Source organism: Carassius carassius, chromosome 43 (genome assembly GCF_963082965.1).
Source record: "Carassius carassius chromosome 43, fCarCar2.1, whole genome shotgun sequence".
Classification (NCBI taxonomy): Eukaryota; Metazoa; Chordata; class Actinopteri; order Cypriniformes; family Cyprinidae; genus Carassius; species Carassius carassius.
This window is the reverse complement of record NC_081797.1, coordinates 2,710,224-2,736,220: the sequence shown is the minus strand read 5'-3', so window position 1 is coordinate 2,736,220 and position 25,997 is coordinate 2,710,224. Positions and strand designations below refer to the sequence as shown.

The 25,997-nt window shown below is 33.6% G+C and overlaps 1 protein-coding gene across 2 annotated transcripts in view; it reads right to left on the bottom strand.

The window, feature by feature from the left end:
• Window positions 1–3,024: 3,024 nt before the first annotated feature.
• Window positions 3,025–25,997, bottom strand: part of pparab (peroxisome proliferator-activated receptor alpha b) — a 38,037-nt gene continuing 15,064 nt past the window's right edge. For both annotated transcript variants that reach the window (XM_059536099.1, XM_059536098.1), the window contains exons 2-8: window positions 20,359–20,604; window positions 14,283–14,440; window positions 10,625–10,763; window positions 8,259–8,458; window positions 5,075–5,284; window positions 4,755–4,998; window positions 3,025–3,285 (exon numbers count right to left, since the gene is read on the bottom strand). In XM_059536099.1, coding sequence (XP_059392082.1) covers window positions 3,041–3,285; window positions 4,755–4,998; window positions 5,075–5,284; window positions 8,259–8,458; window positions 10,625–10,763; window positions 14,283–14,440; window positions 20,359–20,566 — 1,404 coding nt within the window. In that variant the 5' untranslated portion in view covers window positions 20,567–20,604 and the 3' untranslated portion in view covers window positions 3,025–3,040. The remainder of the gene's footprint in view (window positions 3,286–4,754; window positions 4,999–5,074; window positions 5,285–8,258; window positions 8,459–10,624; window positions 10,764–14,282; window positions 14,441–20,358; window positions 20,605–25,997) is intronic.

The window sequence follows — 25,997 nt, the reverse complement described above, 5'->3', positions numbered from 1 at the left end:
TCACGCTGAATTAAAAAGGAATGTGGAATTTACAAATTAATTCCCATGTCGTTCCATGACAAATCTTCCCCCATATTTACACTGCACTGCATGAAACGTTCATTTCACAACATCTGCTATATATTAATAAAGATACCTTTGTTTTAGTAGAAAAAGGCTACATTTCAATCAACAATGTCATAATCTCGGTAGTGCATAATACCTAGATGCATACAATGTCTTAGCTGTTAAAAAGCATTTATCAAAACAATATCTTGATCAACATAACCTTACTGTTTAAGTGCATCGCTTTACAGGAACGTGGGTTCACATGTACACATGGTTTGCATCGTATAAATGTGACACGGGATGTTCAGGTTATCAACAATTTGCAGCGGCAATATGAGCTAAAGTTATTTGTTTTGAATATGTCGTCATTTTTTTGGTGACTGTTGATGAGCAGCTTTCAAAAGAGATGCACCAATTGCATGCATTTTTAAAATGAATTACTTGCTTTACAAGGTTTCAATCCAAGATGTGTTTTCAGAGAACTTACTATAAATCATTACACTTTTTTTTCCCATGCAAAAAAAAAAAAAGTTTTGAAGTGAAAATAGACAATAATAAGTTCTTGCTGGTAATTGTTCACAACTTCGGAACAGTAAAGCTGGTGACATGGAAAACAAAACATTCACAAGAAATGAACTGAAGGTGATGGTTTACGAAGCCCCTAGGGGGACATGGTGATGTGGAAAAAATTAGATGGGATGACAAATGCTTTTGCCTTCTCTCGCAAAAATATTGAGATCCCCGAGTAGCTTTGCGTTCACTTTGAAAAAAAATTGTTCTCTTGCAAAACTATTATGTTCCCTCAAGAAACTCTGCGGTCACTCGCAAAACCTGAGAAACTTTCTTGCGAACATTCTTTCGCAAAACATTTGCATAAAACATTTACGTTCACCCACAAAACATTTGCGTTCTATCAGGAAACTTTACTGTCACTGAAGTCATATGCAAAAGTATTGTGTTCCCCCAAAAATATTTGCTTTCACTTGCAAAAATATTGTTGCCCCAAGAGACTTTGCATTCACCCGCAAAAAATGTGTATTTTCTTGCAAAAGTACTGCGTTTCCCAGAGAAACTTTGCGTTTGCTCACAAAACATTTGCGTTCAATTAAAAAAAGTATCGCATTCGCTAAAAAGTATTGCATTCACTATTTAAAATCTAAAAACATTTGCATTCTCACTAAATATTTGCATTTCCCTTTGCAATATTTTGTGAAAGAAAACAATACTTTAGCAAGCATACTCAAATGTTTTATGAGCAAATGTAAAAATAATAATTAACAAACAAATTTTTTTTTTTTTTTTTTACAAACAAATTTTTTTTGAAATAAAAAACTCAAAATCTCTCAGGTTAACTAATAATTAAGAAAATATTTTTTTTTTTACAAACAAATATTTTTTGTAATCAAACTCAAATTATCTCAGGTTAACCACTAATAATTAACAAATGTTTTTTTTTTTTTTTTTATAAACAAATATTTTTTTTGTAATCAAACTCAAAATCTCTCAGGTTAACTGATAATTAACAAACAAAAAAAAATATTTTTACAAACATATTTTTACTCTCCTATCCCATGTTACTTTTCATTGCCATGTCCCTTTAAAGACTCCATATTATTTCTAGGAACCCAATTTTTAGCCTAATTTTAGAATGGCTCTTTAGATAATCTCAACATGAATCTTACACAATCTAATCAATCAAACGCCCCTATATTATTACACTCTTAAGGCCGGTACACTGAGTAGGTTTTTGAGTTATAAATGTGAGACACAGTGCAGTAGAATAGGAAAAAAAAAACTTTTCCTTCAGAAAGGAAGGAAATTAAAGCAAGCTAGGCGTTGCATCTGCAGCGTGTGAACAGCAGTGCATCGCTGCAGTGCAAATGCATTTCCGTGCATTGATTTCTGGGACAGTGCACTGAATATTTCCTTTAAAAACGGATATATAGTATAAAATGTTTATCAGAAAGGGCTCTCTGAGAACTGTTATTGTCAATAAACAAAATTTACAATGGGAAGAGCATGCAAACTCTTCACAGAATGAAGCTCAAACCTCGAGATTTAGTACAAATCTGTGTTCAACTTGCAGAACATTAACATTGCAGAATTGCAACAGTGCATTTCACTGTATTTTTCATGCTGTGTCACGCTTGCAGTTTAAATGCAGTAACAGGCTTCACTTATTAAGCGTCTCCTCGCTCCTTTAGCCCTTTTAAACAGTAGATTACTGGAAAACTGCACAACCTGGAGCACTTGTGCTCTGTCAGAAGCCATCGGTTGTGAGGTATTGATCTGCTTTGTATCTGAGCACTGAATTTTATAACCGTAATTTTGGGAGAGAGCCGATAAAACTATAAATAATTAATGTTTTTCACAATAACAGGAAAACGAAGTCGTTAAACATTGGCAAATGTTGAAATATGACAGCTGGAAACTGATTAAGATGAAGAATTCGGTGTCGTATTTATGTTCTCCCATGAAAAAAAAAAATGAATTCGGTGTTCATAACGTTAACCATGAAGCATAATCCCTGAAGCTTTATTAAACGGTCAGTTTCACTATTTACAGCAGATCTATGTCGAAGTCACTTGGGTGAACACTACATGTTTAAAGCGTTCACTATCAAAAGTTACCTTGTCTATATAAAAAAATCATATTGCTGTATGAATAAGTTGGATTTTAGGGTTTCTATTCACAGTTTCTGGCCCAAGGGACCAGTAAGCATAGGATGCATTTTAATTTGCATTGTCTTGTTCTGTTCTCTTTAAACCAATAACCGTAGAAAGCATTAATTAACTCAGCGGTAATGAAGAGCCCTGATGTTCCTGGCGTTTTCATTCAGTAATCCCAAAAATAGTGGTTCACATGACGCCCTTAACAAAAGATCACAGTGTAGCTGTTGGAGGAGACTTGTTTTGAGGGCCCCTGAGAGAAACGGCCCTCTCCGAGCATGTCGACTTCTAGAAATCAAGCAGAAGAATGAGCCAAAGGCGACTCAGTACATGTCTCTGTAAATCTCCTGCAGTAAGGGATGCAGCGAAGTGTCTTCTGTCTTCTTGATCTCCTGCACGAGCTGAGCGTGCTCCGTCACCAGCTGCCGAAGGTCCACTAGTTTCTGCAGGAGTTTGGGGAAGAGGAACCCGTTGTCGGGATGGTTGCTCTTGAGGTGCAGATGAAGCACGTTTACGATACTCTCCTGCATTCGCTCGATGTGTGGGACGTTCACCAGGCCTGGACGATCTGGAAGACGAGAGAGGGAAGAGCATGAGTCTAAAATAAACAACACTGGCATGCAAAAGCTGATCTGCTCTTGTTAAAGGTACAATTTGTAAGATATTTGCAGAAAAATATCCAAAAACAACTAGGGTAGTGTTATATATTTTGTCCAGCTGATCACTAACAATATCTCTAATTTTTTCAACTACCTGTACATGTAAGTCATGAGAAAATTCCCATTCTAAACAGTGACACAGGGCAGTGCAGTCACCTGTCAATGACGTTATTTATCCTTTGTTACCGCCTTTACTGACGTAGAAACCACATGATGACAACAGTGTGTGGACAAATGCGGAAGTAGCTTCCCGACAAACTTCAACTAGAAAGAGATGCCGATCTTGCTGGTGTATTACTCGACATGTGAGTTGTTTTGATTCGTATCTTTACAGAAAACGAATGCTATTATAACGATCAACAAGATTAGTATTATGGGGCATACACGCCAAACGCAGGGCATCGCATCTCTAGACCCGCGCGAGGACGTGTCTGACCCATCATCTGACCGCGTCTTTGCATTGACTTTTGTATGTAATCTACTCGCGCAAATCGTTGAGCTCGCGTTAAATCGGTGATTTATCTTTCCGTCTGACTGATGGCCGTCAGCGGTTGGGTAGAAGACAACAAATCCCATCATTCCACGCTCCTTCTTAGCATCATCAAACCACGCGATGGTTATTGTTTTGGTACTGCGCACTCTAGTGGCAGGTCCTACAACCTGTATTTTTAAAACATGTCTATTAGAATAAAAAAAAAAAGAAACAGCACAGATTTCATGTAGCGGTTGCGCTTTAAGCCAATATGAAATTATACAAATTTAATCATACAAATTTTTCATACATCAATCATAAATCTTTTATATAATAACTAGAAATAAATATAAATATATATATATATATATATATATATATACATATTAAATGTGTAAATTGATGAATTAAATATATATATATCACAGCTGAAAAACGTTTTTATATATAGAAATATAGAATAATTAATTATATAATATATAAAAACAAAAAACGTGTTTTATATTTTTATTTTAAAATATATAAATAATAATAATCATCATATAAAATAATCATATATATATATATATATATATATATATATATATATATATATATATATATATATATGTATATGAAACCTTCAAAATCATACAATAGAATAAGCACCTAAAAATAATAATATAATGAAGATATATATATTAGTAAAAGTATCTATCTATAAATATTACATAAATAATGATTGACTGAATTATATATATAGATATATATAATTGAATAAAAAAAACATTTCATAAAAATATATTAGCATTTTATTAATAACAATATAATAATACTATTTAGAATAATATTCTTATTCTTATTTAATAATATAATGTAATACAATATATAAACATTTTATTTTAATTAAATATTAAACCAATATACCTCCACAGCAGATGATGGCAGCAACAAACAGTGCGAGGTCACTATCGTCCAGCTCGAGGGAGTTAAACTTCATTGCAAACTGAAACTTGGGCTCCATCATTTGACTGAACGGCTGTCGTAAGCTCTTCAGGAACTCTCTGGTGATGAAGCCGCTGCCGTGCGCCACCAGCAGACCGTCTTTATTCATGCATGATGCCAACATGGCGAAGAGCGCCTCATGGACGCCGTACTTTAATAATGTCACCTGTCAGAAGAAAACAGGCTGCATTCGGTGAAGGTGTTTATGCAATATGTGCATATCTGAAGTTTTTGGCACTAACCTGGTCATTTAAATCCAGGTTTGAGAAGCCTGGCACAGACTTGGCGAACTCAGTCAGTTCGGTCACCGTCTCGACCGAAGTGCACTGACAGCAGTGGAATATTCGAACTTCTGCATCTTTATTCAGCAGAGCCCCAGAAGAGCCCACCATCTTGGCCACAAGAGTCTGTTCTGCCAGCTGCAGCGTCTCCATGTCGTGGATGACAAAAGGCTACAACACAATGAGAGCGAAGCGTGAAGATCACATTTAGAATAAACCGCTGTGTAGGGGTCGATAGGTTTTTCAATGGCAATTTTAAATTAAATTAAATTAAATTAAATTAAATTAAATTAAATTAAATTAAATTAAATTAAATTAAATTAAATTACATTAAATTACATTAAATTACATTAAATTACATTAAATTACATTAAATTAAATTAAATTAATTCCATTTCAATAATCTGAAAAAAATAATAAGAGAACAAGGTCAAGACTATTTTCAAGAATTAGCTGCGTTAAAATATTTAAATTGTTTTTTTTTTATTATTAACGTGTTAAACTGACAGACCTAATATACATAAATAAATACATGGGTCAAAGACGAAAAAGTGTTTAAGCATAAAATAAAACGTGTAATACTGCTTTAAACTGTCGTAGTTTCCCTCCCCTTGTTTTTCTGAGCAAAAAATAAATATCAGATATTTTCCCCTGATTTACAGAAGACACCCAGTAAAATGTCATTCAGTGTAACAAGCTTGTCAGGCATTTTTACAATATTTAAAAATCAATTTATGACATATTAAAAGACTAATTACTTTCAACCCAAATACTAATGAGTTTTAATTTGACATTTTTAACATTTGCCACTATCCTAGGTTTTGCCCATTTGTCAGTAAGAATTTTTTACTAATTTAAAACACAATTAAATTTAGTATGCTCCATTATTCTTTTAGATATTTTAATATGTACACTTCAGAATAAGCATGTTGTTTGAATTTTTGCATAAATATTGTGTTACACTGAATGACAATGTAACATTATTTCAACCAAATTTTGACATTTTTTTCTCCAAAAACTTATTTGAAACTTTAAAAGTAGACATTTTACTTACATTTAATGTGCTTTCTATGGACACAAAATCACTTTTGTACATTTCTTTTGATGCGGACATCTTAACGTCTTTGACCCACATACATACATATATATATACACACACACACACACACACACACACACACACACACATATATATATATATATATATATATAAAATAATAGAAAGTATGTATATGTAACAGCCCCAGCTTCCAGTTTCAATGCTTTCTTGAACTTGTCAAGACAATTAAATGGTTCAAAAGGATGATACGATACAAAAACCTCAACCTGAACCATTCAGATGACTGCATTTGTTTTAAAACGCTCCCCCGCCCTGTATGAGAGGTCAACACGACACCCCGAGAGGCTGGTTTGTGGGCCGTGAGAGAACAAGCGTACTGTGAGAGATGAAAGCCTCGTCTTAAATCAGCTGCTCTCTCTCCCAACAGCTGGGCCGTGTCCCGCGGAGCTCAGGCCCAAGAGCACAGCCAACAATCGAGCTAGTGTATACAGATGTGTGTGGGGAAACACGTCTGAGATGGAAGCCATCCGTACTGACACTCACTCATCCACACCCAAACTCCAGAGCCCCGTCCCATGAGCCCTGTGTCATATCAAGCTTCTTTAATAAAGAGTTCTGCTTTATCGATGGGCTTTGTGCTTCCTAAGAAGGTGTAGAGCGTCATGAACATGATGGAGAACACGGAAAAGCGTAATCTGATGATGCAACTAGTAACAGATTACATGTAATCTGGATTACGTAATCAGATTCCAAAAATGAAGTACTTGTAATTAGATAACATTTCAAAATACAGTTACTTTTTATGTATTCCATATTTACGCAATAGCAATAAATTATTCAAAATGTATTGATTCTCTGTAATGTTTATAACTTAGTTTTATTTCAATTATCACTTAATTTAACCATGTATTCTTATGTCTCCGGAAGGATTTTTTCTTTCAAACACATTAAAAAGCACAAATTACTATTATATTACATACTATTATATACTAATTATATTATTTCTTTACACTTTGCATGTTGCACACATTTGCATGTCCACGGTTCTCTGATGTCGGTCACATGACATACAGATAAATAAAATATTTAATCTTTTTTAGTAAGTGTTTTGATTTGATTGCTTTTATTTGAAAGATTATTTGTTTAAATTTTAAATGTTTATGATTGCATTAATTATTAGCTTTTCATTTAACTCACAAACCCCCTGCAGTTCATTTTAGTGCTGTAAAACTATTAATGGCGATTAATCGCATCCAAAATAAAAGTTTTTGCTTACATAATAAATGTGTGTGTACTGTGTATATTTATTATGTGCATATAAATACACACACATGCATGTTAATATTTAAATAAAATGTTTATATATTAAATATATTTATATATAAATTATATGAATATAAATATACACATATAAATAGAACAAAATATATACTCTATGTGTGTGTTTTTATATATAATATATATACACAGTACACACACATATATTATGTAAACATAATAATAATTTTTTATTTATTTTGAATGTGATTAATCGCGATTAATCGCTTGACAGCACTAGTTAATTTACAAACCTTGATTTAATATAATGTTTAATACACGTCATGCGGTTAATTACAAGGAATTGAATATGTTTTCTTTCTCTTGGTATAAGTTTATCCTATTTAACTCCATGTGATGAACAAGTTAGGTCAAAAGTAATCTAAAAGTAATCCAAAAGTAGTCTTTTTAGTGTAATGTAATGGATTATGTTACTAACTACAATTTATGTCATGGAATCTAAAATCAGTGAAAGACTACAATTTGTAAGTAATCTACCAAGCACTGAGTCGGGTTGGATTCAAACCTGTGTCCTCAAACTGAAATAAAATTCATCAAAACAAACTGATCTTGGCTTTACGTGTTTAAAAAAATCTAAATGCTGCTAAGGTGTCCTGAGTGGTTGCTAATTCTTTACTAAGGTGTTCTTTGTTGTAGCTAGGATGTTGCTAAATTGTTGCAAGTATGTTGCTACAATTAAAGACAAAATCGATGCAGAAAAAGACACATCAGCTCTAATACATGAAGCACATGGCTGGATGCTCTTACCGGCATGCTTGTCTTGCCCGTCAGGATGGTCCGTGCTTTGGATTTGTTCATGTTGAAGTTCTTCAGGTAGGCCTCGTAGATCTGCTTGGCCAGGGTTTTCTGATCGGCCACCTGAGGGTCCGCGACCTCTCGTTCTCCTGTTAGGATCTCCGCCTTCAACCTCAGCTTCTCCGACTGTGGCATTCGCCCAAAGCGAATGGCTGTTCGCAGGATACAAACAAGAACCTCGACTTAGAGAATACAACCAGATAGTGGAAGTCGTGGCCTAATGGTTAGAGAGTTTGACTCCTAACACTAAGGTTGTGGGTTCGAATCTCGGGCTGGCAATACCACGACCGAGGCTGTGTGTGTGTGTGTGTAAAGTGGGTTCATCCCATAGGCGTAATGGTTTTTATACTGTACAAACTGTATATTCTCTGGCCCTACACCAACCCTACACCTAACCCTAACCCTCACAGGAAACTTTGTGTATTTTTACTTTCTCAAAAAAACTCATTCTGTATGATTTATAAGCGTTTTGAAAAATGGGGACATGGGTTATGTCCTCATAAGTCACCCTCTCCTTGTAATACCTGTGTCATACCCATGTCATTATACAGAGTTGTGTCCTGATATGTCACAAAAACAAGAGCACACACACACACACACACACACACACGTGTGTGTGTGTGTGTGTGTTTACTGCTGTGTGTGTACACTTTGTATGGGTTAAATGCAGAGCACGAATACTGAGTATGAGTCACCTTACTTGGCTGTATGTCACAAAATTTAACATGATCATTTGTGGTTAGTTCTCGACAGCCTTCCAAGATTTCAAATCACATAAATGTTGCACATAATCTGCCTGATTACTGACAACCTGCTGTGTGACTTACTTGGCATGACGCTCAACGTGCTTTTGTTCAATACCCCTATTGTTAGTTTGATGCAAGTGTGGATAACATAAATTTGGACTGTAAGTTGTGTATGTAAACCTTCCCTGCGGATTCTCTTGCACACGCGCTGCTGACCATGGATGATTAATATTTGCTGAAATCCAAGGCCACTATTTACAGATTTTGTCAGATCAGGATGTCTAGTGCCTTAGGAACTTGCCCAGAGGACTTGAGTAACATGAGTTTCAATCTGGACTGTGTTCAAATGCAGTGTTCATGGTGTCATTGGACAGGCAGAGCAGTGGTATTATGGTATCAAATATTGTTTCAGCATTTCAGAAACTAGATTTATTTAAAACAAAACCAGCAACACTTGTGAAGTGGAGACATCAAACTATTCTAAGAATTAAATAAAAATAATATTTCGCCAATACAAAGAAATGTTGTTCTTGTTTCTCTGAATAGTTCGATTTTTTTTCCACTTAACAAGTGTTTCTGTTTTTGTTGTGTGAAGCTGCACCAGAATAAATACACAACATATCAGAAACTACATTTAGCCAGTGGAGCCAATGCAAAACTAACTGATTTATGATGCTGAAGGGTTGCTCCTAATGATTTTATGTGGTCGTTAGTGTTTTGAATAGTTTCTTAGGTCTCTACTGTAAGTAGTATATGGTGCATGCAAATGCAGACATCTTTAAAACCTGATTACAATCTTAATGCAGACGCCATAATCTCTAACCGCTAATAAGATTACAGTCCCAGCCTGCAAACCTCCACCGCATGACACACAAATGCATGTTTCAAGAAAAAACACGTTTGCATGCATACATTACTAAAACTTAAATAAATTAATACAAATCTAGACAAAAAAAAATAATAGACACAACAAAAGCACAAAACAAAATGACTCAAATAAATGTGAAGACTGAACATATAAAAATAAAATTTAATTATAAATACCAATAAAATTATAATAGTATCTCAGTGATACTAAAATATCACTGTGACTGCAATAACACTGATTAGTTGGGCTAACCTTAATATAAAATATAAATAGAAAAATATTATTAATACCATAAATAAATAATTGCAAAAAAATATGCAATGCAATATTTTTTATGCAAAAAAAAAATCCAATATTTGTTAATACTATAATAATATCCCACTTCAGATGATTTTGTTCTCTTTAATTCTTCATAACGACTTGCTAATTAATATCGTTATATTATTCTTGTAAACAGTTTCCAGCATTTCACTAATTACAGTGTGCATGTTTAAAATATGTGCACATTACCATGTAGTGCAACTGTTATTGCACACTGTAACAACTTTAGATATATAGATATAGATCCGTTCACATAAACTGAGAGAAGTGGATTCGGACAGTTATTAAATTACCAAATGACCCTAGTGTTTGCCAAAATAAATAAATGAAATGAAAATGAATGAAATGAGCATCAGAAGTGGGCTCCTGCTGGTCACACTCACCGTTGTGGGACATGCCCACAGACAGGCACTTCTGAAAGCGACAGTATTGGCACTTGTTTCGGTTCTTCTTTTGGATCTTACAGCGTCGTTCACATTTATCGTACTCCAGCTTGAGGCGAATGGTCCGGCGGAAGAAACCCTACACGACGGAGAAACAGAGCTCTGTTTGAGTTCATTCAGAGAAACCAGAATAGCACACATTCCTACAAGCTTTTTTAGACCAACCAGATCAATGTATGCTTTAAATATCGGTTTCGTTCTGTACTGTACCCCATAAAGACAGCTCGTTCTAGTTCAAGTTCATATCTCGTTATTAAACGGGCCAGAAATTCATGTTCACTATCTAAAGCAGGCGCTTCTGGAAATAGCTTGGCAGCACATTCGCAGGCCGTGCTTGTCCTCATCTGTACTTGGATCTGTCAGGGTTTCCTCAATTAGAAACACAGCAATTGAAAATAGGAACAAGGCAGACGATCTGAGCCATCCTTAACATTAGGAGTGATCCAAATCTTATATAAAGGAAGTTATATGCATGGATATACAGTCATTTTTGCTGGAGAAATATATATATATATATATATATATATATTAAATAACCTATTTTTACACAATATTCTGCAAATGGAAAGTACTAAAAACATTATTGCTTATGCAATCATTAAATGTTTATTTAAATGAATTTAAAGTTAAATGAATCCAAATTATTAAATTAAATTAAATTAAAATGAATGCAAATTAAATTAAATTAAATTAAATTAAATTAAATTTTTCTTTATTCATTTTGGACAAGCCTTGCTCTGTATTTTTGTGCTTTCTGATGCTCTTACATGTAAATATATCAATAAAAAATATGCTTTTAAATTAAACAACATTTATATTATATTATATTATATTATATTATATTATATTATATTATACTATATTATATTATATTATATTATATTATATTATATTATATTATATTATATTATACTATACTATACTATATTATATTATATTATATTATATTATATTATATTATATTATACTATATTATACAAGAAGTTTAAAGTTTTACAAGATCTCAAATAAATGCTATTCTTTTGAAATTTCTATTCATCAAAGAATCCTGAAAAATAAAATGTAGCACAACTGTTTTCAACATTGATAATAATTAAAAATGTTTCTTGAGCAGCAAATCAGCATATTAGAATGATTTCTGAAGATCATGTGACACTGAAGTAATGATGCTGAAAATACAGCTGCGCATCAAAGGAATAAATTATATGAATTTATATTCCAACATATTGAAATAGATGACAGTTCATTTTAATTCGAATCATGGCCTGGTTTCACAGACAGGGCTCAGACTAAGCAAGGATTAGGTCATATAGTTCAAGAAGGACGTTTAAGTAATTTTTATTAACATGCCTTAGAAAAAAACATTAATGGTATGCATCTTCAGACCAAACAAAGGCAAGTTTCTTTAAATTGAAACAGCTCAGAATTACACTTAAATCTGGGACTAGGCTTAAGCCTTGTCTGTGAAACCGGGGGAATATTTCATAACATCACTGTTTTTTTTTCAAAGTTATAGCATTTTTAATCAATTGAATGCACCCTTTATGAACAAAAACTATCTTACCAACCGTTCCAAAAACAACAACAACATTTAAATTCAAACTTAAGTGACGATGAAGCGCTGCTGAAAGCCATTTGAAGCCATAAACTCCAGTTTAATATCACAGCGTTATTCCCTGGAAAGAATAAACAGTTCCTGAGGTCATAAATACATCCAAAGCATTAAACTGATGGTCTTGCACAATCTGCCGAAGTGCTGAAGACGACAAGCGGTCCGCCAGCAGAGATGAGGTTTAAGTGCAGGCTGGCAAGAAGGGAATCGCTCTTGCTTCACTCATATTGAGCCATTTTGTCCCTAGAAACTCTGGTTTCGAAAGAGAGAATAGATGGAGAGATACAGAGGGAGATGGAGAGGCTCCAGGGACGGGAGGAAGAGGAGGAGAGGTCGAGTCGAGGACAGACACGCCAAAACATGACTGAGCAGATGGAGAAACACACCAGTCCGGTGTTAGGAAATGGACAAAACTCTGAGTCCAAAAGCTATTTTTGATGTAAAGCACATCAATTGAATACTACATTAATATTACGGAGGTGAATATTTAGGCACCTGATTCTGGAGTCACGATCCGATTCCCAAACCATTCTTGATTTAAACTACTTTATTTAATTACGTGGTCAATTATAAGCACTTAAAAAAAATCTGATTAATAATGAGTCCAGTAATTGTTTTAAATTAGCAAAGGGTGTTCTAAATAGCTTCAAAACATAGGCTAAATAATTAAATATTTAATAAAATATTTTATTTTAAACCATTTTATGTTACCATTTTAATTACTTTTTTTATTATAGGTTTTAAAAAAAATAATTATAAATGAATAATAATTACTGTAATTGTTCTGATCATTAAAATTGTCTAAATACAGCTACTAAACACAGGCTACAAGAAAAAAGTAAATAATAAAGAAAAAAAAGAAACATATTACAAGCAAAAAATGTTTAGAGCGTTTTAAGGATCTGAAGTTTCGACTACTTATTTAATTATATGTACTTTATTAAATAATTACAAATGTATAATAATTACTGTAATTGTTTAAGGTAAATTTCAAAATATAGGCCAAATATTAAATTATATGTTAGTTTAATTACAAGAACATTTCAGCAAAAACAATTACAGTAATTATTATTAATTTGTAATTAAGTCATTTTCAAATATAGTTTCAAAACATTTAAATATTTATTTTACACCATTTTTGTTTAATTACTTATTTAATTCTAAGCACTTTTCTGTTTTCTTTATATTACATATAACATTTTTGATTGATGTAAAAATATACACAAAATATATAAATAAAAACGTCATGAAAACATCAGTTCTGCATCAGCTAAATATTCTGACGATGTATTAAAACATCCCACTATGCTATAACTGATTTTTAATAATAATAATAATAATAAAAACAACAACTATTACTTTCATTATTACTGTGCATATATAGTTGGATTGATTTAGTCTAACAATTATTATAAATGTAATTATTATATAATTATAATTACATTTATTATATAATTGTTTAACTGATGTAGTCTAATTGTAATTTATTAATCTAAAACTAAATTACTAAAAAATTAGCTCTGCACATTGGTTATTAAAATAATGGGCTTTGGCATCCATCATAAAATAAAACTACCAAGTACCAACTTCAGAAAATACTTAAAATGCATGAATTCTCAGACAATATAAAAATCTGTCTGGTCTTCAAGTTCATAAAGCACACAGACAGTAAAGCGAAAGCAAACACAGTAAGAACGCAGCCAGTGTTTTTGTTGCTCATCTAATAACAATATTATGACTAATGTGCAGTCACAGGATGTTCCTCTAGACGCAGATGTGAGGGTAAACGTCCTCAGTGACTTCAATGAGGAATGTGTGTGTGTGTGTGTGCTGGGGATTTAACAGGCCAGCAGTGTGTGTGAGAGATAATATACAGAAACCCTTCAGTCTACTTTCTCTATAGTTCTGTCTGTAAACCTCTACTGTAAGCGTAGGCTAAAGTGAGGGTGAAGTGTCTCTAATAGGGTGTTTCTCTGCAGCGGTCACCTTGCAGCCCTCGCAGGCGTGAACCCCGTAGTGGTATCCTGAGGCGCGGTCCAAACACACGCGGCACTCCAGGTTCAGAGAGGTGCAGGTGAACTCGTCCTGTCCCGCCAGGCCACCGTACACACCTGACGCCGGGCTGGAGGCGGGACTCAGTGCATCTGACCAAGAGAGTAAACAACACCAAACATATAGAGTGCAAATGACCTTCAAGAAGAACAAATACAATTAAGACAACCCGATCTCACGGCAATTCGTACATTTTTCACGAGGTGGCTTATTTGCACGAATTCGTATGACCACACTCGTACAAATTCATACGATTTTTGCCAAATTGTACGTATTTTACGAGTTGCACAATTCGAATGAATTTGTACGAATTAGGGCTGTAGCTATTGCATATTTTAGTAATCGAGTATTCTACCAAAAATTCCATAGATTAATCGAGTAATCGGATAAAATGTGTTTTTTCTTAATTAAAGTGCAATATTAATTATGCAAGAAAAAAAAATAAGACTCCTGGGTCTCTTAAAATTAACAACTAAGTTTCCTTTTTTAGAAAAAAATATATTTTTACTTTTTAAATGCATAGAATGCAATGCATATATCAAAAATAAAAATGTTATTATTACCCATTGTTTCTCTGTCTGTACTTAATGACAATAAAGTTGACAGATGAATTAAGTGCATTTAAGTGCCATTTCAGTTGGGGTTTTAAATAAAGCGTTTTCTGAGATGCACATTAAACAGTAAACACAAAAAACATTTATCTTTAAATTATTGAAAATTAAGCAAACTTAACTTTTTGGTAAACAAAGGGAATTTACTATTAAAAATAAAACATGGAAGAAATTTTGTGTGATTAAACCTTAAAAAAAATAATGTTTGACTTTTATTTTGATGGGTTGACGTACCTTTACAGTTCTGTGTTTGTGATATGACGCTAGTTTTACTCAAATCAAATGGTCAAATGCTCGTGAAGTGACTGTCAGAGCAGTTCTGGAGATGTTCATGTTCACGTCCTTATTTAGTGAGACAGCAGATGCTGAAATCACCGGAGCGTCACGTGCGCTTCAGTGTGTGTAATAAAGGAAGACGCGCTTCTGCTCCATTCATTAACAGAGACACACAGAACATGCAGGATTCATATTTAAATAAGACTGTTCTGGCATAATATTTACAGATATTAGTCCATATCGTGATTTGATGTAAGTGCACTGACCTATTTTTGATTAATTCTTCCAAAAAATTTGCAAATTCCGTGCCATTCCGTTTTAAACTGTAAAATCAATTTTTATGACTGGATTCCGCGATTCCCTCCGTGTTTTCTGCATCGCGGAAATCATAGGGCCCTAGTTGTGGTATGCAAGCTCTATCTTGCAATGGACACACGCCACGACGTTCTCTTTATGTTTGCCCGCGCCTCAAATCAAAACACTGCTGACTCCTTGCAGTATGTGACTTCGGACGCAGCGCTTGTGTCTCCTTCCGCTTTGTGGGTGACGTAAACACATTGTGTCACATTAAAAAAAATCATTGCGAAAGAACCTGACATGAGATTTAAAATAAATTAAAAGAGGCTTCGAGGCAGAGGAATTTGCCTCGATCATTTTTTGTAATCGAGTTACTCGAGGAATCGTTTCAGCCCTAGTACGAATGACCTACACCTAACCCCGACCCTAAACCTAACCGTCACTGGGGTTTAGACAAATCGTATAAAATCGTACGAGTGAGGTCGTACAAATTCGTATGAATAAGCCACCTCGTAAAATACGTACGAATTGGTCGTGAGAAAGCGTTGATTAAGAATGATAGACTCGGCACGGTTAATGATCTAGAACACAATTCGAAAATCACTATAATAAAATTAAATAAATAACGTGTTATTTGTTATTGTTAAAATAACAACAATACATTGGACATATTAATTATTCATTTATGTAGTCTAATGTTTATTTAACATAAAACAACATTAAAACATTAGTTCTGCATCTTAGTTATCATATATTTATATCATAGATGTGATCCTGGACCTTGAAACCAGACATAAGGGTTGATAAATTTAGATTTATGCATCATCTGAAAGCTGAATAAATCATCTTTCCATTGATGTGTGGTTTGTTAGGAGGACAATATTTGGATGAGATGCAACAATTTGAAAATCTGGAATCTGAGGGAGAAAAATTTTTCTAAATATTGAGAAAATCATCTTTAAAGTTGTTCAAATTAATTTTTAGCAATGCATTTACTAATAAAAAATTATGTTTTGATATATTTACAGTAGGAAATTTACAAAATATCTTCATGGAACATGATCTTTACTTAATATCCTAATGATTTTTGGCATAAAAGAAAAATTTATAATTTTGACCCATGCAATGTTATTGCTACAAATATACCTCAGAGACGTAAGACTGCTTTTGTGCTCCAGAAATATTGATCATAAATTGCATCATAAATACTCTGATATTACAGTATATGGAAACACTGTGCTCTCATCGATTTTAAATAAATAAATGAATATCACGATTAACTGATAAAGTCTAACGATTATTAAAAATATTTAGTACATAATTTGAATAAAAAACAAAATGAATATATATATATATTTTTTTATTACTGTTATAATAATAATAATAATGTACTTATTACATTTAAATTGTCTTATGATTCATTATAATAAAACAATATTAAAATATTAGTTCCCTATCTGTCGGTCACTACGAGTTATGTCGAACGACATATGGGGTCTCACTTGGGAGGCCAATCATCTCTGAGCTTAAGAGAAAACGCCAATGAAAATTGGCTAGTGGATTTAACATACCTGAGCCCCTCCCCGTGCCAACGGGTATAAATAGGGCCACAGGTGCATCCACTCATTAGATTTTTGCTTCGGAGCCGAGTGGTTGTATGAAAGCTGTTATACTCCACAAAGCCATTCATCTGCTGTGTCGGGAAGCTGTTCTGGTTGGCGGTACGGCGCAAACAGTGGTGTCCCTTTCAGCGATTCCCCTGGGCGCTTCAACTAAGAGAGCAGATTTTTTTAAAAGAGCAAATCACGGACGATTCGCGTCTTTTTAAATGCTGTGATCGCGTCTCTCCTTTCTTAAAGGGAAAGGAGCAGACCCCTCTGTCACTACCCGTTCCGTTTTCTCTGCCACGAGCAGAGGACCGCCGGCTAGTGCTCTGGGAGATTTGAAGGTGACAGTGAGAGCTTCTCAGCCGGGCCACGCCCCACGGACCTCTTACCCCTTCTACAGTGTTTGTCCTTATGGCAGTCCCAACGGGTCATTCAGTTTGCCGCCGGGGATCAGATGTTGATTACAGCATCTGGGATGGGCTGTTGACCTCTGTGGATGAAGATTCGGCGGGGCTGCCCCCCTCCGGTGTTGTCGCCACTGCCAAATTGTACCCAGAGTTGACAGCTGTGCTTGCCCGGGCAGCTGTGAGCATCAGGATGGAGGTGAATGCACCGCCCAGCCCTGAGTGCTCATGGCTGTTCGATTGGTTTTCGGTTTAGAGCGTGGCTCACAACCGCGTTTTGCTCTGGTTCCTTTCTTCCCGGATGTGCATGGGGAAGTGATGTAGTCGTGGATGGCCCCTTTATACAGCCGGAAGCAGCTCATTTCGTTCCTCCGTCCTCACTACCCTCGATGGCAGGGCAGCTAAGAGTGCGTCGACATTCCCCAGCAGGAAAGTGCGATTGCGGTGCACTTGTGTCCGCAAAACGCTGCCACTGGGAGGAATAGTCCACGCCTCTCACCCAAAGCCTGTAAGCTGTCGGCCGCTCTCGCTGCCAAGGCTTATAGTGCTGAGAGCCAAGCTGGGTAGAACCAACCCGAGGTTGATGCAGGAGCTGCGCACGGCAACTGACCTCACCCTTCCGGGTGATGGAAGTCACGACGCAGTCCCTCGGAAAGGCGATTTCCTCTCTGGCGGTCCAGTAGTGCCGTTTCTGGTTTAGCCTGGTCTGTATGAGAGACGTTGACAAAGTGCACTTTCTCGACGCTCCCGTGTCACTTCCGGCTGCGAAGTCCTCTAGGAAGAAGACTAAGCGGCCCTGACACGGGCAACTCGGAGATGTGGGAGACTGCTCTTCAGGAGCCGATTTCATGATTGGCCTCCCAAGTGAGACCCCATATGTCGTTCGACATAACGTCTCCATTCCCTCCATCAGGGAACGAGGGTTACATACGTAACAGAGACGTTATGCATGTTAGATTGTACTGTATATCATGCATAATAAATTCTGTCATAAACAATCTAATATATATGAAAACCTATCATAATCTATCTATCTATCTATCTATCTATCTATCTGTCCGTCTCTATCTATCTATCTATCTATCTATCTATCTATCTATCTATCTGTCCGTCTCTATCTATCTATCTATCTATCTATCTATCTATCTATCTATCTATCTATCTATCTATCTATCTATCTGTCCGTCTCTATCTATCTATCTATCTATCTATCTATCTGTCCGTCTCTATCTATCTATCTATCTATCTATCTATCTATCTATCTATCTATCTATCTATCTATCTATCTATCTATCTATCTATCTATCTATCTATCTATCTATCTGTCCGTCTCTATCTATCTATCTATCTATCTATCTATCTATCTATCTATCTATCTATCTATCTATCTATCTATCTATCTATCTATCTATCTATCTATCTATCTATCTGTCCGTCTCTATCTATCTATCTATCTATCTATCTATCTATCTATCTGTCCGTCTCTATCTATCTATCTGTCCGTCTCTATCTATCTATCTATCTATCTATCTATCTATCTATCTATCTATCTATCTATCTATCTATCTATCTATCTGTCCGTCTCTATCTATCTATCTATCTATCTATCTATCTATCTATCTATCTGTCCGTCTCTATCTATCTATCTGTCCGTCTCTATCTATCTATCTGTCCGTCTCTATCTATCTATCTATCTATCTATCTGTCCGTCTCTATCTATCTATCTGTCCGTCTCTATCTATCTATCTGTCCGTCTCTATCTATCTATCTATCTATCTATCTATCTGTCCGTCTCTATCTATCTATCTATCTATCTATCTATCTATCTATCTATCTATCTATCTATCTATCTATCTGTCTGTCTGTCTGTCTGTCTGTCTGTCTGTCTATCTTTATATCTATCTACACATACATAAACATATGCATAGTGCATACGTGTATACATTTCAAAATATAACAAGTGTAAAATGTTCCTTTGAAGTCTTCTAATAATTACTAAAATACTTCAAAGTCTTCACATTTCTGCGAAGTTATTAAGCCTAAGCTTCTTTAGAAACCTGTTTACTTCAATTCCAACGCACTGCCTCAGAAACCTTCCATGATGTCACTTCCTCATTTCTCAAGTGTTTTAACCTCAGCAATCCCTTTCTGTCTTCGCCTGCCTGATGTCTTGTTATTGTTCAGCAGCACTGTTATGTGTGTTATGTGACTGTTATTAGGTGAAACAGCAGGTTGAGATTCCGAAATAATCACGTTTAGGGATATAAAGTATTTAGGTCAGACATTGCAGAACCACAAGCCACCGATGACCAAAAAACACAGAAAGGTGTCTAATGACACTCGACCATATTCACGTACATAAAATCTGATCAATCTTGTGAATGAAGAAAAACTTACATTTCCTGCCTGACAGAAGACAAATATGAAATTACTATGCAGCATAAAATGTAATTGTCCATAAAAAAATGTATTCAATAACATGAATGCAAAAAAAGTTCTAAATAATTTTTAATCATATATCAACATTCATAAAAGATGAATCGATACATTTTGAGACATTGGCAAGTTGTTTATTTATTTTTTTCATAAGCATAAATCTAACAAAATCACAACAAGTCAGCAAAGCATCCACAGCTGCATTTGCTCACATCTGTAGAGCATGTTTTTGGCTTTATACTGAAAAATGCAAACTATGTAATGTATGGTTTGCATGTTGTGGAGCCGGTGTCTCAGGTTCTTAATTCTAATGATGCACAGAGGAAAGGTGGATTTTCTTTAAAGGTCTGCATGTATTTGAGTGGCAGTGTTTGTGTACCTAACGCAGTGGAGCTCTCGGATCCAGAGCCCAGACCTGAAGACTGGTTCTCGGTCGCCTCGAAGCTGCTGAGAGCGTCCTCTTCGATGGACTGAGAGATGTCCTGAAGGTCTTGCATTCCCCCGATGAAGTCCCGACACAGAGGACTGTCCATCACGGAGTCGTCCAGCGGCGACGGGGGGCTGTAGTGCTTCTCCATGTCTACCATGCTGGCGGACAGTAGCAGAGCGCCAATCACACATCGGCCTGTGAAGAGGAGAGCAACCACATGCAGATATTAACAATCTTTATTCTATATACGTACTGTAAATGTTGCATTTGGTCACTGGCACATTGGCCATTAAAGGGTAATAAATAATATTTCCATTGATGTATGGTTTGTTATGATAAGACAATATTTGATTGAGATACAACTATTTGAAAATCTGGAATCTGAGGGTGCAAAAAAAAAAAAAAAAAAATTTCAAAATATTGAGAAAATCATCTTTAAAGTTGTCCAAATGAATTCTTAGAAGTTAATCAAAAATTAAGTTTTGATATATTTATGGTAGGAAATTTACCCACTATCTTCATTGAACATAATTTTTACTTGATATCCTAATGATTTTTGGCATAAAAGAAAAATAGATAATTATGACCCATATTTGTATTTTTGGCTATTGCTACAAATATAATCATGCTACTTCTGACTGCTTTTGTGCTCCGGGTCACACTTTTTTTTAAAAAGCTGCAAACGTGGGCATTGTGCGCTCATTTCGCACCCATCGAGTTGAAAACACAAATAAAAGTAGTCATTTGCACTCTTAATGCACTCTTATCTATGAACTGATAACATTTAGGGCTTACTCTGCAGCGTTTATATAAGCCCTTTTAAGGCTTGTGTCAGGAGCTGTAAAAACAGTTACATTAATAATTTAAATAGACATTGAAGCGTCATCGATGTGTTATAGTCTTTTGCCATTTCACAAATTGTGACGTCAACACAATGTAGATTTTAATCCCAACAATTAAAATTAACAGATGCTAACATTGCCTTTTATAATGTGCAACACAAACACCACGGTAAAAATCTGTCTGGAGTTTCATGACTCTTTAATATTGATTATTTTTATACACTAGTTGCAGTCACACACCAGTGTCATTTTTTTGTATTATTTATATACTAGAAATTATTTGTTAATATTTTAAATTGGCTTTTTTTTTATCTCATTTTATTTTATTTTTCAATTTAGTTTTAGTCTTAGTATTTTGGTTATGTGCTTTTTGAAATATTTTTGTAAAATTAATAAACCGAATTTCTCTTTTGCTTTATTTTTTATTTCAGTTCTAGTTTGAGTAATTTTAGTATCTCAACAAACTTATTTTAAAGACAAAATCTTATATAATTACTGTTATTTTATTATTATTTATATTCTATATAGTATTTGTTAATATTTTAAATTAGAGTTTATTTTTATAATTTCATTTTTTAATTTACTTAAACTTTTAGTATTTTGTTTATTAAGTATTTTACTTTTTTTAATACATTCTTGTCAAATTAATAAACCTAATTTCTATTTTGCTATCACACTTTTTATTACATATTTTACATGTAGTTTGAGTAATTGTAGTATCTTAGCTTAAATTTCATTTCATTTGGTTGCCAAGTTTTTAATATAATATTTACAATTATTTCAGCTTCAGTTAATAAAATTATGTTAGTTAACAATGACAATGATCTTCAAAACCACTCAAAATAAATCACAGTATTGTCTAATTTAATTGAGGCACAATAAATAACAGCTTGTCAGATACTAGCACTGTTAAAAGTTTGTGTTGTCTGCCAACCATAGCAATATTATTTTATTAGCAGGAAATATGGGTGAGGTCATTCAAAATAGCCTTATCTTAACGTCTGTGTTGCGTCTGTGTGACATTGAGAGAAAATCAGTGAGCAAAACAAGGCTGCAGGATCTGCGAGCTAAAGAGAGAGATTATGCAGACACTAAGTCAATACCTACGAGGCGTAGTTAAGCTTTTACTCATAAGCCACTATAGGTGTATTTTGAAGTCATGTGAGTTACCTGAATTATGACACAATGCAAGTGTTAAAGAGTTCATCTGAAGGTTACTAGACCACATGACTTCGGAGTGAGTTCATAAATGAAACACAAACATTTACAATGATGGTTTCTATAATACAAGTGAACTGACTAAAGCAAACTTGTTACTTAAGATGTAATTTCATAAAAATGAATGTAAAACATATGCTGGAGTGAGTACTACCTCAAAGAAGACAATATTTGGCTAAAATATTTCATAGGCATCTATATTAAAAGAGTAAACACAATTACATTACATTAAGTGCATTAAGTGCATCTCAATCAAAAGAGTACATGTAGACCAAATAGGCCTATACATGTTATACTTGTTGTCGGTATACAGACCAGGCATTCTTAAAATACTTAATAGTTTTATATTATAGGCCAAATTTACTAAAATGTTCTTAATACTTGTCAGTATTAACCAAGTATACTTACAATACCTAATGATACTAGTGTATCTTGATTAAAAGTTTAAGTACAAGTACAGGTCAAATACACATGGACTTTTCTGTATAATTGTCAATACAAACCATGTATACTTACAATACATAATAATATTTTTCGTAAGTATACTTGTCAGTATTAACCAAGTATACTTAGAATAACTAATAATATTGGAGTTTCTTGAGCAAAAGTTTAAGTACAAGTACAAGTCAAATATACTTGGACCTTTCTTTATAGTTGTCAGTACAATACTTACAATATTTAATAATACTTTTCGTAAGTATTCATGTCTTTATACTTGTCAGTATTAACCAAGTATACTTAGAATAACTAATAATACTAGTGTATCTTGATCAAAAGATTAAGTACAAGTACAGGTCAAATATACTTGGACTTTTCTGTATAATTGTCAATACAAACAATGTATACTTACAATACTTAATAATAATTTTCTTAAGTATACTTTTCTTTATACATGTCAGTATTAACCAAGTATACTTACAATACCTAATGATACTAGTGTATCTTGATTAAAAGTTTAAGTACAAGTACAGGTCAAATACACATGGACTTTTCTGTATAATTGTCAATACAAACCATGTATACTTACAATACATAATAATATTTTTCGTAAGTATACTTGTCAGTATTAACCAAGTATACTTAGAATAACTAATAATATTGGAGTTTCTTGAGCAAAAGTTTAAGTACAAGTACAAGTCAAATATACTTGGACCTTTCTTTATAGTTGTCAGTACAATACTTACAATATTTAATAATACTTTTCGTAAGTATTCATGTCTTTATACTTGTCAGTATTAACCAAGTATACTTAGAATAACTAATAATACTAGTGTATCTTGATCAAAAGATTAAGTACAAGTACAGGTCAAATATACTTGGACTTTTCTGTATAATTGTCAATACAAACAATGTATACTTACAATACTTAATAATAATTTTCTTAAGTATACTTTTCTTTATACATGTCAGTATTAACCAAGTATACTTACAATACCTAATGATACTAGTGTATCTTGATTAAAAGTTTAAGTACAAGTACAGGTCAAATACACATGGACTTTTCTGTATAATTGTCAATACAAACCATGTATACTTACAATACATAATAATATTTTTCGTAAGTATACTTGTCAGTATTAACCAAGTATACTTAGAATAACTAATAATATTGGAGTTTCTTGAGCAAAAGTTTAAGTACAAGTACAAGTCAAATATACTTGGACCTTTCTTTATAGTTGTCAGTACAATACTTACAATATTTAATAATACTTTTCGTAAGTATTCATGTCTTTATACTTGTCAGTATTAACCAAGTATACTTAGAATAACTAATAATACTAGTGTATCTTGATCAAAAGATTAAGTACAAGTACAGGTCAAATATACTTGGACTTTTCTGTATAATTGTCAATACAAACAATGTATACTTACAATACTTAATAATAATTTTCTTAAGTATACTTTTCTTTATACATGTCAGTATTAACCAAGTATACTTAGAATACCTAATGATACTAGTGTATCTTGATTAAAAGTTTAAGTACAAGTACAGGTCAAATATACATGGACTTTTCTGTATAATTGTCAATACAAACCATGTATACTTACAATACATAATAATATTTTTCATAAGTATACTTCTCAGTATTAACCAAGTATACTTAGAATAACTAATAATACTAGTGTATCTTGATCAAAAGATTAAGTACAAGTACAGGTCAAATATACTTGGACTTTTCTGTATAATTGTCAATACAAACCATGTATACTTACAATACTTAATAATACTTTTCGTAAGTATTCATGTCTTTATACTTGTCAGTATTAACCAAGTATACTTAGAATAACTAATAATACTAGTGTATCTTGATCAAAAGATTAAGTACAAGTACAGGTCAAATATACTAGGACTTTTCTGTATAATTGTTAATACAAACCATGTATACTGACAATACTTAAGAAAATTATTATTAAGTATACTTGTCTTTATACTTCTCAGTATTAACCAAGTATACTTAGAATAACTAATAATACTAGTGTATCTTGATCAAAATATTAAGTACAAGTACAGGTCAAATATACTTGGACTTTTCTGTATAATTGTCAATACAAACCATGTATACTTACAATACTTAATAATACTTTTCGTAAGTATTCATGTCTTTATACTTGTCGGTATTAACCAAGTATACTTAGAATAACTAATAATACTAGTGTATCTTGATCAAAAGATTAAGTACAAGTACAGGTCAAATATACTTGGACCTTTCTGTATAATTGTCAATACAAACCATGTATACTTAGAATACTTAATACTAATTTTCTTAAGCATACTTTTCTTTATACTTTTCAGTATTAACCAAGTATACTTAGAATAACTAATAATACTAGTGTATCTTGATCAAAAGATTAAGTACAAGTACAGGTCAAATATACTTTGACTTTTCTGTATAATTGTCAATACAAACCATGTATACTGACAATACATAAGAAAATTATTATTAAGTATACTTGTCTTTATACTTCTCAGTATTAACCAAGTATACTTAGAATAACTAATAATATTAGTGAATCTTGATCAAAAGTTTAAGTACAAGTACAAGCCAAATATGCTAAGACTTTTCTTTATACTTGTCAGTATAAATCAATTATACTTAGAATACTTAATAGAAAATAAGTATATCTCAATAAAAAGCTTTAGTACTTGTCCTTATAAATAATTGCGAGTAAGTCTTTTATTAAGGGCAATCCAAAAGGGTAAACAGTCCAGGCAGAGGTCGATACCAAACAAAACCAAACCAAACATAAACAAACAAGGACACAAGGCAAGAGCACGACAAGATGACGGACATGAATTAAACAACGACTCCGTCACACATACTAAGACAGACCGGGTTATATACACAAAAGGATAATGGGGAAACAGGAGACAGGTGGGGAACAATCAATTAACTAAACAAGGAGGTAGGTGACCAAATAAGGAGACAGGAAGTGATAATATGATAAACACCGTGGGAACTGAGGACACCTAGTGGAACCCCAGGGAACACAACCCAGACACTGTGACAGTACCCCCCTTCTACGGAG